Source organism: Oppia nitens, unplaced genomic scaffold (assembly GCF_028296485.1).
Source record: "Oppia nitens isolate AA-2021 unplaced genomic scaffold, nextdenovo-longstitch-racon4-pilon3 scaffold2_pilon_pilon_pilon, whole genome shotgun sequence".
In the NCBI taxonomy this organism is placed as follows: Eukaryota; Metazoa; Arthropoda; class Arachnida; order Sarcoptiformes; family Oppiidae; genus Oppia; species Oppia nitens.
Genome location: NW_026533210.1, coordinates 4,586,733 through 4,603,455, shown reverse-complemented (window position 1 = coordinate 4,603,455; position 16,723 = coordinate 4,586,733). Strand labels below are relative to the sequence as shown.

The following is a 16,723-nucleotide window of genomic DNA, read 5'->3' as shown; positions in this document are numbered from 1 at the left end:
AAATAAAATTGCTTATTTATTTAAAATAATCATTGTTTTAAATTAATAGTTATTTTAGTTATTTTTTTCGTATAAATGTAAACTAAATTGTTTATTACAATATAAATTGAAATTGAAATTAAAATCATTAAAAAAAACAATTTGATGGACAGTCAAGAATTAATACGACGACCCAATCCATGGGACACAACAAATCCAATTTCAAAGTTATTTTTTACGTGAGTTTTATATTATGTAAAAAAATATTATTGTAATGTTTATAATTATTTTTTTAAAATGCTATTTATAAAGCAAAACTATTTTTGAATGTTTAACCTCTAATTTAACTAATTTTTTTTAGAAATTTATATATATCTTACATTTGCTAAGTCGTTGCTTATAAACATATATAAATTATTTTGCATTAAAAAATATTTGATATACTGTATTATTAAATATATTGATGTATGAAAGTTATTTTTTAGTCTACAATAATATAAATGTAGTATTTATTTATATATTTCTATGGCATATAATTATATACATGTTACTTGATTTAAACAAAAAATTTAATTAAGCATTTTATTACTGTCTCACTTTTTTTATATAATAATTGTACAGTTTTTGTAATGAAATAATATATTAATATGCTAATAATTTTATGCATCAATGTATATAAATGTAAAAAATGTTATTATATTACTTTATCATAAAATGTTGTACTTTAATTATGGAAATTATTTTAAATCTCTTATAAAATTGCTTATATTATTTATGTATTATATATTATGCAACAAATATTTCAATTTTATATCAAAACATTTTTATAATAAACATAGGTTTTGAAATTTCTCATATTTAATATTTATTTTTTTATAAACGAAATTTATATATATATATATATATATAATATTATATTATATTTTAAATTATCAATTATACTATATACTGTATATACCGGTAAATATTAATATATGCAATAATATAGATGGGTTTGGGATATATATATTAAAGGACATAAAAAGGACCTGGAGTTTAGTGATTTATACAAATGTGCGAAACGGGATCAATCACATAAAGTGGTCAACAAACTGGAAGTGTATGATTATAATTGAAAATAATTTATTTTTAATATCTATAAAATAATAAGTTAAATATTTTTAAATTATTTTTAGCCAATGGAAAAAACAATTGTTAACAAAACGACCCAGTTTATTCATAGCATTATTACGGGCATTCATTTGGGATTTTATTCCAATACTATGTGTTTTCCTATTTCAGGTAAATTTGACAAAAATAAATACATATAAAAAAATAGTAAATTAATTCTAATTTAAATTTAATATTTTTTGTTTATTAAAATATCCTAATTGTTTAATAATATTTTTTAAACAATTTTTTTAAAAATTAATTATATCGAAAATGTTTTTATAATTTTAAATTTATAAACATATGTGTAAAATTAGAACTAATTTAATATTTAAATTAATTGATTTCCTAATTATAATACAGGAACTGGTGGTCCGAATAAGTCAACCATTACTTTTAGGTCAAGTGGTTCGGTATTTTCAGACCTCTAATAACGGTGCGATTGACTATCAAACAGCCGCGTTATCGGCTGCGGGTGTAGTCGCCTGTTCGGCCGTTTTTGTGACAATCAATCACTTGAACATCACTTACGCCATGAAATTTGGTTTGAGAATGAGAGTCGCCTGTTGTGGGCTTATGTATAAAAAGGTTTGTCCGATTAAATTTTAAAAAAATGTTTTCTAAATTTATACAATTTATAGTCAATGAAACTAAATCGTACAGCACTTGGAAAGACAACTGTAGGACAGATATTGAATATGATGTCAAATGATGTCAATCGTATCGATGAGGTATAGAAATATATAATTTATTTATTTATTTATATATTGAAATGTGAATTAATTGACTATTTTTATTGAATTATCCAAAAAAAAATAGTTTGCATTCTCAGCTCACGCCCTATTTATTGGTCCACTTCAGACAATACTAATACTATACATGTTATGGGAACACTTGAAGTGGGCGTGTTTAGCGGGTCTAACGGTGCTCATACTGTTTATACCATTTCAAGGATTTATGGGCAAAAGTTTTGCAACTGTTCGCCGAAAAACTGCACATTTGACGGACAATCGGATCCGTATAATGAATGAGATTATCACTGGTATGCGCGTCATTAAGATGTATACGTGGGAGAAGTCATTTGCACAGTTGGTTGCGATGGCCCGCAAGTAAACCAACCAAACTTTGTGTACATCAATAGTGTTTATAATTAGTATTAATAACAATTATTATCAGACAGGAAATCGTCAAAATAAGACATTCAAGTTTTCTCAAAGCAATCAATTTATCATTTTATTTTGTCGCCTCAAAGATAGTATTATTTACTTGTTTTGTCACTTATGTCTATATTGGCGACCGATTGACTGCCGAAGCCGTGTTTGTGACAATGGCTTACTTTAATACAATGAGAATTACAGTCACCAAACAGTTCCCGCAAGCGATTGCAGCTACAGCTGAGTTGATGGTATCGTGCAATCGGATAGAGGTTTCTAACATCACTTTTATATGTGTTTTAGATTAAAACTTATTATTTAAATGAAATAATTATTTATTAATATATTTTACAATTTATATAAGACTTTTCTATTGCTCGATGAAATTGATTCAAACCAACAATTGACTGATAGCTCGGATGATATGAAAAAGACATTTATTAATAGGGGTTATGAAAAATGTGATAACGATTGGGAGGAAAAAGGAGTATATGTCGACAATATGACTTCACGTTGGAATATAGTATGTAATATAAAATATATTAATAGAGTATACATTTATAATTTAGACTAAAATTTTAGGACATCATTGAGCCAACACTTCATGACATAACTGTTTCACTTAAATCAGGAGAACTTTTAGCAGTGATTGGATCGGTAGGCAGTGGAAAGGTAGATATTTGACTGATTATTTCTGATAGCTGATGATTAAAATACATTATCCACTAACAAATGTAGAGTTCATTTTTGATGTCACTATTGAATGAGTTGTCTATAAAGTGGGGATCAGTCAAAGTAGTCGGACAGTTATCGTATGCACCGCAGGAGTCGTGGGCTTTTATGGCCAGTATTAGGGAAAACATATTATTTGGATCAGACTTTGATGAACACAAATACAAACAAGTGGTTCACGTTTGCGCTTTGGAAAGGGATTTCAAACTCTTTCCTTTTGGCGACAAAACTCTTGTCGGTGAACGCGGAGTATCGCTAAGTGGAGGCCAAAAGGCCCGCATAACTCTGGCCCGTGCTTTGTATCATTCGGCAGATATTTACTTATTGGACGATCCATTGTCAGCAGTGGACTCATCGGTTGCCAAACATATCTTTCAAAAGTATTTTAAAAACAATTTTAACGTCAATTAAATTTATTGACTTTGATTGATAATATAAATAAATTATTAGATGTATTGTCGACTATTTGAAAGACAAGGCACGTGTGTTGGTTACACATCAGATACAGTTCCTTAAAGATGCCCACAAAATATTAATACTAAAAGATGGCAAATGTGTGGCTCTGGGCTCTTATGAGGAACTGTCGAAAGCGGGCATTAATTTTATGTCATTCGTAAAGGAAACTGAAACCAAAAAATGCTCGAAAAATAGCGATAAAAACGATCAAAACATTGCGTTAAGACATTTGAATCGTACGATATCTATAACGCCGTCAATTGTCAGCAGTATTGGTGGACAGTCTGATGTAGACATCAATGACGGAGACATTAAATCATTAGACGTTGATTTCGTTGAAGAATTGGAAGACCAAAAAGTCAAAGAAGAGACCAAAGAGATCGGTTCCATAGACTCGAGTGTTTATTGGGAATACTTTAAGGCCGGCGCCGGACCTATACTTATGACAATATGTTTGTCAACTATAATCATATCACAGACTCTCTATCAGGGAAGTGACTTTTGGCTGACACAATGGTAACTATTTTGTCATTTGTCTCATTGAACACATGTTTTATAAATGTTATTATTTGTCAGGACTAATGATGTGGACAGAGATCAAGTGGACTCAAACCAAACTTTTAATGTAATAATATATTCAGCAATAATTGTCGGTCTGTTTTTGTCTGCAATGGCCAGAAGTACGTCATTCTTCACAATGTGTATGCGATCGTCGGTCACACTTCACAATCGTATCTTTTATTCCTTACTCAGAGCACCCATACATGTGTTTGATAGCTCACCAGTCGGTTAGTTCTCACTTTAACTTAATCTTAATTAACAATAATTATGGATTAAGTAATTTTTTTATTAAAAAATAGGCCGAATTCTCAACAGATTTACAAAAGACACCGGTATTGTTGATGAGGCCCTACCGTCCACAGCATATGACCTACAAATGGTAAAGTAATTGCATATTAATTGTATATAATTAACATTTATTACACCATTCATAGACTATATCTAATGCAATCGGTATATTAGTGGTCAATGTAATACTCAATTGGTTTCTCATATTTCCGGCAATATTTCTAGTAATAGTAGTGTTTATGTGTCGATACTTTTATATACGTTCCGCGCGTGATATTAAACGATTGGAGGGTTTATGTAATTAACTATTTGTTTAAAATAATAGAAAATTATTATTATTATAATAATTTGTATTATTGTAATCGTTATGTTTGTATAGCCCGGAGTCCGATGTATTCACACGTAAGCACAACATTGACGGGACTGTCGACTGTCCGGGCGTTTGGAACTCAGCAGATGTTTGTCCGTCAGTTCGAGCGCTTCCAGAATGACAACAGTTCCACATTCTTCATGTTTGTCTGCACTTCGCGTGGTTTCGGAATACTTATGGATTGGATTTGCATTATATATATTAGTTCAGTGGTGGCACTGGTAATGACATATCCAGACAGTAATTATTATAATAATTAAATTATTGATATCTATATTACAAATATTAAAATATATGTTTACCTATATAGAGATGCCGGGAGGCAATGCTGGTCTGGCCCTATCACAGGCACTAATGTTGACGGGAATGACTCAATGGGGTGTTCGCTGTTCAGCAGATTTAGAGTCTTATATGACATCTGTCGAGCGTATGCTTGAATACTCACGTATTGAACCCGAAGCTGAACTCAAATCGGCGCCCGAAGTCAAACCAGTGAGCGGTTGGCCACAAACGGGTGAAATCTATTTTGATAATATGAGTCTTCAGTATAATGAGTCACCCAAACCAGTGCTCCGGTATATTAATTGTCATATTAAAGGTGGAGAAAAGGTCGGTATTGTTGGCCGTACGGGTGCCGGAAAATCATCGGTTATCGCAGCGCTGTTCCGTATGACTGAGCCAACCGGTCAGATAATTATTGATGGAATAGACACCAAATCGTTGGGTTTGCATGACTTGAGACAAGTCATATCAATCATACCTCAAGATCCGGTCATTTTTACCGGTTCTGTCCGTAAAAATTTGGATCCTTTTGGAGAACACGACGACGACAAACTGTGGACAACTCTTGAAGAGGTACAACTCAAGAGTTATGTCCAACAATTGCCCGGACTATTGGACGGCATGGTTACCGAAGGAGGCGGTAATTTCAGTGTCGGTCAGCGACAACTTGTATGTCTGGCCAGAGCTATACTGCGGGACAATCGGATATTGGTGTTGGACGAGGCGACTGCCAATGTTGACCATAAAACTGATTATTTAATACAAAATACAATACGAAAAAAGTTTAACGATTGCACTGTTATTACAATAGCTCATCGGTTGAACACTATTATAGACTCCGACAAAATCATTGTATATATAATTAATAGACATTTTAGATTCATTTATGAAATTATGATAAACTAAACTAATTTCCTATTTTATTAGGTATTAGACGCGGGAGAGATAGTAGAGTGCGGATCACCGCATAAATTGTTGGCCAATAGTGACGGACTATTCAATAAATTGGTGACACAAACGGGAAAACATATGTCCGTCCGATTGAAACAAATGGCAAAAGAAAGCTATGAATTAAAATCTAATAATGCATTTCAATGAATACAATAAAATAAATTTATGAAATAAAAATTAATAAAAATAATATTTATTTATTGTTGACTACAAATATGAATATAGATTTTATAGAGTGATTATTAGAAATGTACTAAAAGTAATAAAATAGTCTATTTTTATATTATGAATGAATGTACTATCAATTGTATGCAAACAGTGCACTTACATAACATACACATTGCATAACAGTAGACATTGACTGAGCTATCGTTTGTATACAATTGATAGTACTGTACTGTATATTGTTTTTATATACTTTATATTATTTTTACAACAAATAAGTGATTTGGATTTTAATTAAAATTTAGATTTAAATTTGATGTATTTTATACACTTAATATTTCAAATATGTTATTTATAAGCAATAAAAAATATATTAATAATTTTGTAGATTATATTCAAAATAAAATTATAGTTTTATTATTATAAATATAAGAAAAGTTTTTAATAATAATAATAATTATATAACATTTTTGACGGGCGGTTGAAACCAAACGCCTACTTTACCGGGACATACGGCAGCACACGTACCGTTAGTTATCTGTGCCAATGCGTACAACGGTATCTGTTTGGTGATACCTTCACCGGAACAGCCGTTTTGATCGACGGCATTGAACACAAATTTTTCAAAGTAACCGCCGGCGCACTCACCTTCAGTTATCGCTCCCCTTTGAATCAACAATAGGTTACCTGAAAAAATAAAAAACCACAATAAACACTATATTAGTTTTTTTTATGCAATCAGAAACTAACCGTTCAAATGGACAGTATATGTGGTTAGGTTTTTCATTTTCAATTGTGTCATTTCATTTCCGAGAGTCATATTGAATACGGCATTACTTTTGCCGACCCGCCAGTCATTGCAAGAGGTTGTGTCGTCGTATGACGAATAGTGAACTAATTTACGTAATTGTGATCCGGGTTTGCATTTAAAACATTGGAGTAGAGTTTCCCGTATAGGATTCGGTGGTGTAATGTCTGACCAAACCCATTGGCGATAATGTATGAAATATATATATATATATATAAATAAAGTTTTGATAAATAAGTTTTGGTATTCAACAAAAAACAATTTTGTTTTGAATAATCTAAATGATAGGTACTATTAAAGTCATACCGAAAGCGAACAGTTCGTTAGTGGGCAACAGTTCCGTAATGGACAGACAGTAGACGACCAAACTTAGCAACACTACTATTGAAGGCAATTTAAACATTTTTGATTTTATTGTGGGGACAGTTAGATAGATATGGATAGTTAGGTGGCCAAACAATCAACTGAATAACTTTATAACTGATTGAAACAATTTAGTTTACTTTAACTGTATATTATATTATGAAATTTTATGTTTTTTTAAATTTGTACAAATTATAAAAATTTTACTAAACTTATGTTGTTATTAATCTAGATTTAATTTATAGCAAAAACATCTGACATCAAACAAAAATAACTATTTTGTTATTATTATTATTAGTATGAAATATGTTTGAAAAATTAGTTTATTTGAGTTTATTGTCACATAAAAAACTTAACTCAATTTTTTTTTTGTGATAGACTTACTGTTTATATTGAAATTGTTTATTATATACCAGTATTTAAATAATTAATATTAAATTGCTTAAGTGTATAGAATAGACATTATTAATATCAAAATAGACATTGATGTTAATATACTAAATTTATAATATTTTTATTAAGTATATAAAGTTTATATAAAATATTTATAAAATTAGTTTAAAAAAATTAAATTATATATTATAAAACATTAAATAGTTACATATGAATAATAATTATTAGAAAAAATATATATTTATTTATTTAAGATTAATTAACATATGATTAGATTAATTGTAATTTAAAATCGACTTTTATTATCACTCAACCAATGATTCTCTGGTTTGCCGACAATAGGTATAAAATTAGGAAAATTGTGTGATTTTTTCGATATCCAAGTATTAGTTATGGATGAGGAGGCGGATGCCATCTCATCATTATTTGACTCTCTGTGCTCTTCATTTTTATCACTGATCAGTTGATCTCTAGCTCTTCTCAATGGTTGCCATCCGTTATATTCAATGCGATTGCCATCCAACCGAAAATCGTTGCGCACCTTATGTATAGCACCGGTATATGAGTGCAATGCATTTGTTTGCACTGGTAGATGATTATTACTTTTCTGATTGCTATCAACATTGGTCGATATAGACTCAAATTTATGCAACAATTTAGGTTTGTTGTCGTTGTTGTCAAACTGTTGATTATAGTTATGGTGTGGATTAAGCTGTTGTTCCGCTTCTAACTTCTCAATCATTTGCATTTGTTGTGGATCTGCTGTTACCAGAACTACCTCTTCGTCGGTATTTTTATTATATGTATGATCGTTGTGTTTGTCATTTTGTTGGTCAACGCTATTATCGCTAACTTTTTCGTTGTCATTATAGGCCATCATTTGCGGCTTTTCTTTATTATAGACATACTGTTTAACAATCTGTCCATTAGGTGTGAGCCGTTGTCCAAAAGTCATATCGCTTTTTACAACTCTGAGACTATTGCTATCAGACATAGGATTGTTTATTAATTTCTTGTTTTGATATCTATTGTCATTATTGTTCAATTGTTCCCAATTATAGCTAACATAACTATTTTCAGTAATTATTGGCTCATCGCTGGGTACATACCGGTTCTGATTGATTATAGGTGCTGATGGCATAACACCTCTTATAATATCGGGTACCTGTGAACTAGTCTTAACTAAATCATGATGTCTATGTGTATTATCACTTGTATGGCGTTTATTATTATTTTTTAAATAATTTAAATACTCTTTTAACTGTTGCTGATTTGAATTAATACTGTTGTCGCCATTGGTAATCACAGTGGATGACTGATCCGTTTGTTTGTCATCAATATCGGTAGTTTGTTGACTACCAGTGTCAGCATCATTGCCACTATTATCATCAGCGCTGGTCTCGTAGACAATTCCTTCGTTTATGGTCTGCGATGGCGATGACGACGAGTCATCATTGGTAGGCACTGGTAGTTGACTATGCGATTGCATTTTTGGATCCACTTTTTGCAGGTCTATGTAAGCGCTGTGTTGTATCTCGAGGTTGGGATCATATGGCGACATATTATTATGATTATTATGTGCTGTCATGTCATACATATTATTCAGTTGTTGACTATTATCTTGTTTTTGTTGTTGATATTTCTTAAGTAGATGTTTAGCCCATGAATCTCGTCTCAGTTTTTCCCATAGCATACGCTGATAGTGTAGCCGTTTGTCGTCAATTAAGTCGGGTCTGCGGTCATTCATATTATTGCTGCCGATGTAATTAATGTGATCGTAAACTATGGGAACGGCAGAAATAATTGGTGCCACCGCTGCTGAAGTCATATAATCAGCAGTGGGTGGACGTACGGGCGGCGGTTCGCTATATATTGGCATTATTGATGATGATAATTGTGGTCCACTATTTATGCCAGTGCTGGTACCGGCAACCAAGTGAGGCATTTGCCTAAACAGGTCATATGGATTGACTACTGGCTCCGGTACAATGGGCACAGTTACGTGATGCTCGACGGGCGGGTTATTGCCTATAAGTTGCGGCACATCCTTGGGATTGACCGCAAAATGTTGGAGCTCTGGTATGTATGAAGTGGTGGCACACAATATACCACTTTTGGTGAACACGATTTCAACCGTATTGGGCGGACACTCGGAACCATTGACCGCGTATGCGGTGATCAGCAAAACTAATTGATTAACAAAAATAAAATTAATTTCAAATAAAATAAAAGTTTTATGCAATTATATAAAGATAATTAATTACTGTAAAAATATTATACAATATATATTATATTAACCACAACTATCATACCATATATGATATGTTATTTGTATAAGTATTTTAGTAAAAATAAAATAAAAATTAAGATGTTTTTCAAAACTTGTTTTTTAATCAATATTTCATATGAATATATAACTTATTTACAGTATATTGTTTTTATATACTTTATATTATTTTTGCTACATATAAGTCACTAAGATTTTAATTAAAATTTACATTTAAAATATAGTAATAAACAAAGTAAACATTTTTTCTATGTTAAACAATTCATATTTCAAATTTGTTATTTATGAGCAATAAAAAAAATATTTATAATATTATGTAATTAATAAAACTAAACTGATAACTTTAATATGTTTATTAAATATATTGATGAATTAAATATTATGTAATATTAGTAAATATTAAATTAAGTAAGATATATTTTTTGATTATTTTTGGTTAACACTAATATTAACAAAACACTATTAATTAATTGTTAAGTTTAATGATTAAAAATTTTAATCATAATTTTTTTTATATAATACTATTATGTTGAATTATAAAATTAAATCAATAAAATAAAAATAATATTTATAATTAATAATTAGTGCATCTGAAAATTATTAACACTTAATGTATTAATATTGCAATTAAACTAAATATTTTGTTAAAAATATATAAATTTATGTATATATTTTGATTAGTAAATCACGGCTTAACATATATAGATTTTTTTCATATTTTTAGTTTTGTTTGAAAAACGTGAAGTTTTAAAATTAATTTTATGCCACAGTAAAAACAAACATAAAATTGTTTAAATAGATAAAAATTATTTTACAAATTTTATTTATATATACTTAAAAATTTCAATTTTGAAGATTTTATAATTATAAGTAGCTGTTTATATAGTAAATATAAAACTTATAAATAAAAATAACTTATTTTTGTTAGAAAAAAATATAAACTTATAAACAATATTTATTAAAAAAAATATTACAATTAAAAATATTTATTTGATTATTATCAATAACAATAATGCTACTGATTTAACTTATTTTTATTATAACATATTTAATCACTATAACAAGTTTTTAAAAATTTAATAAACTTTTGAATTATAATTTTAAGTCATGAATACAAAAATTATAACATTTCTTTTATGTGATAATGAAAATATCAAAATAAATAGATTAATATTATTTAAACGTTTTGTATATAAATATAAATGAAAATATTAGTTATAATTTAGTTTGTTATCTATGAATATATTATTGATTTAATTTAAATACTCATTTGTTTTGTTTGTATTTATTTCAAATAAAATAATAACCATTTTTCAATCAATAGATTATTATTAACTCATGCATAATATATATATATATGAATTGTAATTTATAATAAAAGGCGAAAACACGTTAACATAAATAAATGAAATGTTTTTTTTGTTTTGTGTTTTGGTTTAACAAAACAAATAGGATTTACTTTTTGTTTTGTTATTTGCAAATGTGATGAGAATATAACTCTATATATATTTCTATTTGAAAATTATTTTAAACACAAAAATACCAGAATAAACAAATACACTATAATATACTGTATACAGTATAACTAACATAAAAAAATAATAACAATAAAAACATATCATTTATTTTTGCCAAAGATTAATGTGTGGAATATATTTAGAAAATATCATATAATATAATTAATATGTGTTTGTATTATATATTATAATATATAGATATGACTTATTTAGAAAGCAATGGATAGCCTTTTTTTCTCTCTCTCTAAACGATATATAATTTATATACACTATAATAGAGAGTCACTGTGTGTTTATAGCTCACTGTCGAAAACGTCTCATTAATAAACACAAACACAAACAACAATATAAGTAAATGATATTTAGGTGACCCAAACAATCAACCAATAAATTATTTATACTTTATAATGTTTAAATGTATATAAAAAAATAAAATGTATTTATGCATTTGTATTTATTTTAAACAAAATGTGTATTTTTTTCTTTCAATTGAATAATACGTTAAAGTATTACTTTATTTTGCTGTCAGTTATAATATGCATCAAAATTTAAATCATTAAATTACAGTATTATATGAATTATTATTATATTTGATTAATATTTTGTTATCAGAAAGTCATCACAAAAAAATAAAAATTCAAGTATTAAAATATCTTTATATTATTATTTATTATTATTTCTATTAATTATTGCTATAATATTTCTCACCAACAAAAATCTATCTAATTATTGATAACAGTTTATTTGTTTATTACTAATAATTTTAGTAATAATAATAATAATATTTGTAATAAGTTAAGTTTATTAATTATATGATAATAATAATAATTTACAAAAAAATCACAAATTTACATTTATTACCACTCCCTACATATTAAATATGCAAACTATAAAATGATAAATATTTTTATTTTTTTATAAATGTAAAATTCATAAAATTTTTACATATAATGATTAATTATAACTTTTATCATTATAATATGTGTATAAAATATTTTTTAATTATTTAAGTTATGATTTTTTATAAATAAATACTTTATATAAACAATATTTATATATAAAAATTTTGTAATTTTTATTTATCATATATAAAAAATATTTGTTTTATTTTTAGTTCACATTTTTGAATTTTTTAAATTTATAGTCTAATAATTAATTTAAATCATTACTTAATTAATTAGTTACCAATACTTTATAATACATTAAATATAATATAATGCATATACTATTATTAATATTTGATTTCAAGTTTAGTTAACAAATACCTTAAATACAATATTTTATTAAAAATTGATTTGATATTTTTAATTAAACTATTTTGATTATCCAATTTTATATTTTAGTAATTTAATGTGTACTGTATATAAATAGTTAGTTTTAAATGTATGATTAAAAATATAATTATGTTTTATTTATGATCAAAAATGTTTTCAAAACATTGATTTTGTCTTTTTCTTTAACTCTCTTTAAATAATAAATATTATCAAAACTTGTTGTCCAACACATACTAATTCAATATATTAATACAATATAAACTGTTTGCTATCATCAATGAATTAACAGTTAATATTTTTAATATATTTTTTAGTCTTTGAAAATAAATTAATACATGTTGTATATAATCTATTAAAGCATTAAATTGCATTTTTAGTTTTATTTATTTGTCACATAATTAAATTTTGCACACAAAACACATCATCACTTAAAACACTAATAATAAAACACAAAACTCACACATAGTTATAGCAAACTCATCAAAAAATATTATTTTTAAACACATTTATATATTTACTATCTTTTTAGTATCGAAAAGTTGAATGTATTTTATTTTCACGACTTATAATGTCATATAAATATTGTGTTGTCTTATATTAGTGATAATTATAGCAATGATTAAAAATAAAAAAACTTTTATTTGGTGTCAAACATCTTTAATCTCATAATAAGATAGAAAAATTCAAAATTAGATTATATGATAATCGATAAAAAAAAATTAATAATAATAATATCTAAACTAAAATCATCTTTTACTATCTCTACTATAAATAGTACTATATTATAGGTTTTAGTATTTACAGAAATTTAATTAATAAGCTATATATATATATAAATAATATTATAAAAATTATTAAAATAACACTAAGAACATAAAAAACAATGATAATAATAATAATAATAAATATTATTCATAACAATAATATTTATTAATAATTTTCATCTGATTTTTCTATATGCCTATTAATTTTAATAACAATATTTTTATATTATAATAATTTCTATGCATTCAAATAATTTAAAGAAAAGTATTTATATTTAAATATACTATCTATAACTTCCCTGTCATATATTTATAAATACTGTATACTATATACTGTATTTATATGCATTTATATAATCCTATTTGATTTTACATTATTTATAACTTAAAGGAGAAGCAACAAAAAAATAATAATACTAATAATAATAATAAAAGTAATAATAATAAAATATAATATACATCTATGAATAAGTGAATAATAACTATATTTACAAGATTTTTATAAAATATTATATACAGAAATTTGTGTCATAAAAATAATACACTAATCATTTAAAAATCAGTTTTCAAAATACTCATCGCATACACAATAATAATAATCTACTAATTTTTGCATCACAACTGACAGCACCATAACTGGGCTTATAATGGGTTAGTATATTATTATAGTATTGCTATTTATGCGGTTTCCGGATATATTAAATTTTATATTATGATTATTATTATTAATAGTATTATTATTTTTGTTAGGTATCACCACTAACATACCATATATATATATATATATATAAATATACTGTATATTGTATCTACACATTTTTGTGTGTATATTTACAACAATAACAATACAATTACATGTATTTTTAAGTTTAATATATACTTTAATTACTTTAGAGTTATTAATTTGAATTCATCATCATAATACAAAATAATAATAATGAAAATAATGAAAATATAAATAAAATATAGTACACACATATATTATAATTCATAATAATTTTATATTATATATATATAGTATATGATGTATGTGTGTGTTTAATAGCTGCTAAAATAAAAAACTTTTTTACATCAATTAAATCAAACTTCTAAAAACTTTTCCCGGTTATTATGCATTCATTAAACTATTTATAAACTTTTTTATTATATACTTTACAACATTATGGTATTATTGAATTAATTAAATATGAAATTATTGTTTCTGTATAAAACAAAAAAAAAATAAAGTAGGAGGAAAGTCGTTTAAAATTTTTTATTACAATCTCAAAATTATATCAATAATATCTATAATATATAATTTATGACTAAATTTTTAATAGCACTAAAATTTTATTATTTTTATTTAGACTTACAAACTAATCTATTATATTATAGTAACTAATGTATATTTTTATCATTATTCTTATACCTTTATATTATTATTGTTATTAAAATATTTTGCTTAATATGATATAAATATAAGGAGAGTATAAAAAATTATGTTATGAGTAGAAAAATAATTTGAAAATTAATTTTTTTATAAAACATAATTGACATATTATTTTTAAATTGTAGGAAATCAATGTTTTATGATGTATAATGTACTATAATTTAATTTTTTTTATATCTAAAATAATAGTAATTTTAGAGTTATTTTTTGTAATTGTACAATAATAATAAGTTAGATTAAAATTATATTGCTATTAAAATGTAATGTTTTAATTAATTTAAGTAAATTAAATATATCAATTATTATTTTTATTTGCTATTTCAATTACAAAATTTATATTAAATAATCTATACTATATAATGTAGATCTTAAATAAACATAATTACTTATTGATAATTACACGCCTAAAATTAAATTAAGTCTACTATTCATAGATTACTGTTAATTGTATACATAATCATTATGTTAAGATAAAATTAATGCTAAACACGTAAAGTTTATTATAAAATTATTTTATATATATATTTATATATAAACATATGTATATTAAAATAAACATATAATTAAATATAGATTTACTTTCTCTCAAATCATAATTACTGTAATAATATAATTTTATTGTTCAAAATATAAGAGTATTTTTTTTATAAACAAATATTTTACAAACAACATTTAAATTATATTAATTCAACACATGTAATAATAATTATTATTATTACTATAATATTATTTAAAAAATTTATTGTATTAAAAACTTACCAAATGTTTGCAAAGTGATTAAAAGTAAATCCATTGTATAATTTTTAGTAAACAATAAATTGAGCAAATATTCAATGATATTCAATAATAGTTATTATATGATAACAAAGTTTTACTTTATTATCATAAAACTTTTAAAAAAAAACTTTTTTATTTAAATAAAAACTTTTATGATATGAAAGTTTATGAAAAGTTTTTGTGGATGTTATGTAGAGGACAGTCAGTCAGTCAGTGCCATCCAAGCGATGAGATGCAAGTGTTTTATTAGTCACTATAAACTCTCTCTTAAAATCAATTTAATATTACAACAAGTGATAGTGTAATGTCTGATGTTATGCATCAGTGGACGGCATAACTCGTACTGTTTGACTATATATATATATATATATATTAGAGCTTATGGAGCTAACTATAAAAGAAAATAAAAAACATGAGTTCACTACTATTATATAATATATATACTGCTATATACAATATCTATATTGCTATATTGTATATACTGTATATATTAAAAATACATGTGAAACACATACCACTTGTTTTTATATGTTTGTTAGTTAAAAAAAAAGATTTATAGTAAAAAAATAGTTAGATTTTCATATGTGTTTCAATGTGTTGTTGTAAGTGATTGAGTATGAGAGAGGAGACCTGCAAACACATACACATATATACAAAACTAGTCTTATGCTATGATATATTATCTTCTAGTCTCGGCACTAGGCTATTGACTACCAGTGCGCGTTAACCTCACCATCAAACGGTTTGCCTCATAAAAATTTCAACACTATTTTTTTGAGTGCATTTATTTTGTACAAAAATGCCTTAATATATTTATACAGTTAAATAATATTAAAGGATTTTTTTTTATTATTTATATCCAATAAAAAGTATAATAAATTACGACTAAAACGAGTGAAAAACTTTTTAAATTTTGTTTTAACAAAAAAAAAGATTAAATTTTTGTAACAAAAACCAAAAATTTTTTATTTTAATTTATTTTTTTTATTATTTTAAATTGTATTTTATTTTGATTTTTTTAATC

General features: G+C 25.4%; 2 protein-coding genes across 2 annotated transcripts; one reads left to right on the top strand and one right to left on the bottom strand.

Moving 5' to 3' along the window:
* The first annotated feature begins 166 nt into the window (after positions 1 to 166).
* LOC128955759 (ATP-binding cassette sub-family C member 4-like) lies at positions 167 to 6,156 on the top strand. The gene is made up of 18 exons (XM_054301433.1): positions 167 to 218; positions 968 to 1,078; positions 1,155 to 1,260; positions 1,492 to 1,716; positions 1,770 to 1,859; positions 1,948 to 2,237; positions 2,305 to 2,554; positions 2,647 to 2,805; positions 2,865 to 2,954; positions 3,021 to 3,394; positions 3,465 to 3,986; positions 4,047 to 4,258; positions 4,331 to 4,410; positions 4,466 to 4,616; positions 4,699 to 4,929; positions 5,000 to 5,823; positions 5,899 to 6,057; positions 6,148 to 6,156. The coding sequence occupies exons 4-18, from the start codon at positions 1,663 to 1,665 to the stop codon at positions 6,154 to 6,156; spliced, it is 3,495 nt and encodes a 1,164-aa protein (XP_054157408.1). The 5' UTR covers positions 167 to 218; positions 968 to 1,078; positions 1,155 to 1,260; positions 1,492 to 1,662.
* Positions 6,157 to 7,937: 1,781 nt separating this feature from the next.
* On the bottom strand, positions 7,938 to 13,193 carry LOC128955758 (GATA zinc finger domain-containing protein 14-like). Its single transcript, XM_054301432.1, has 2 exons — positions 13,190 to 13,193; positions 7,938 to 9,838 (listed from the first exon to the last, which is right to left on the bottom strand). Exons 1-2 carry the CDS (start codon positions 13,191 to 13,193, stop codon positions 7,938 to 7,940), a joined length of 1,905 nt encoding a protein of 634 aa, XP_054157407.1.
* Between the last annotated feature and the right edge of the window lie 3,530 nt (positions 13,194 to 16,723).

What these genes read in the sequence shown, in the direction of transcription:
- LOC128955759 (XM_054301433.1), top strand. Translation starts at nt 1,663, where the DNA reads ATGAAATTTGGTTTGAGAATGAGAGTCGCCTGTTGTGGGCTTATGTAT. An exon ending in GATCGGTAGGCAGTGGAAAG is followed by an intron (nt 2,955 to 3,020) that starts GTAGATATTTGA and finishes TAACAAATGTAG; the next exon opens with AGTTCATTTTTGATGTCACT. An exon ending in GACTTTTGGCTGACACAATG is followed by an intron (nt 3,987 to 4,046) that starts GTAACTATTTTG and finishes ATTATTTGTCAG; the next exon opens with GACTAATGATGTGGACAGAG.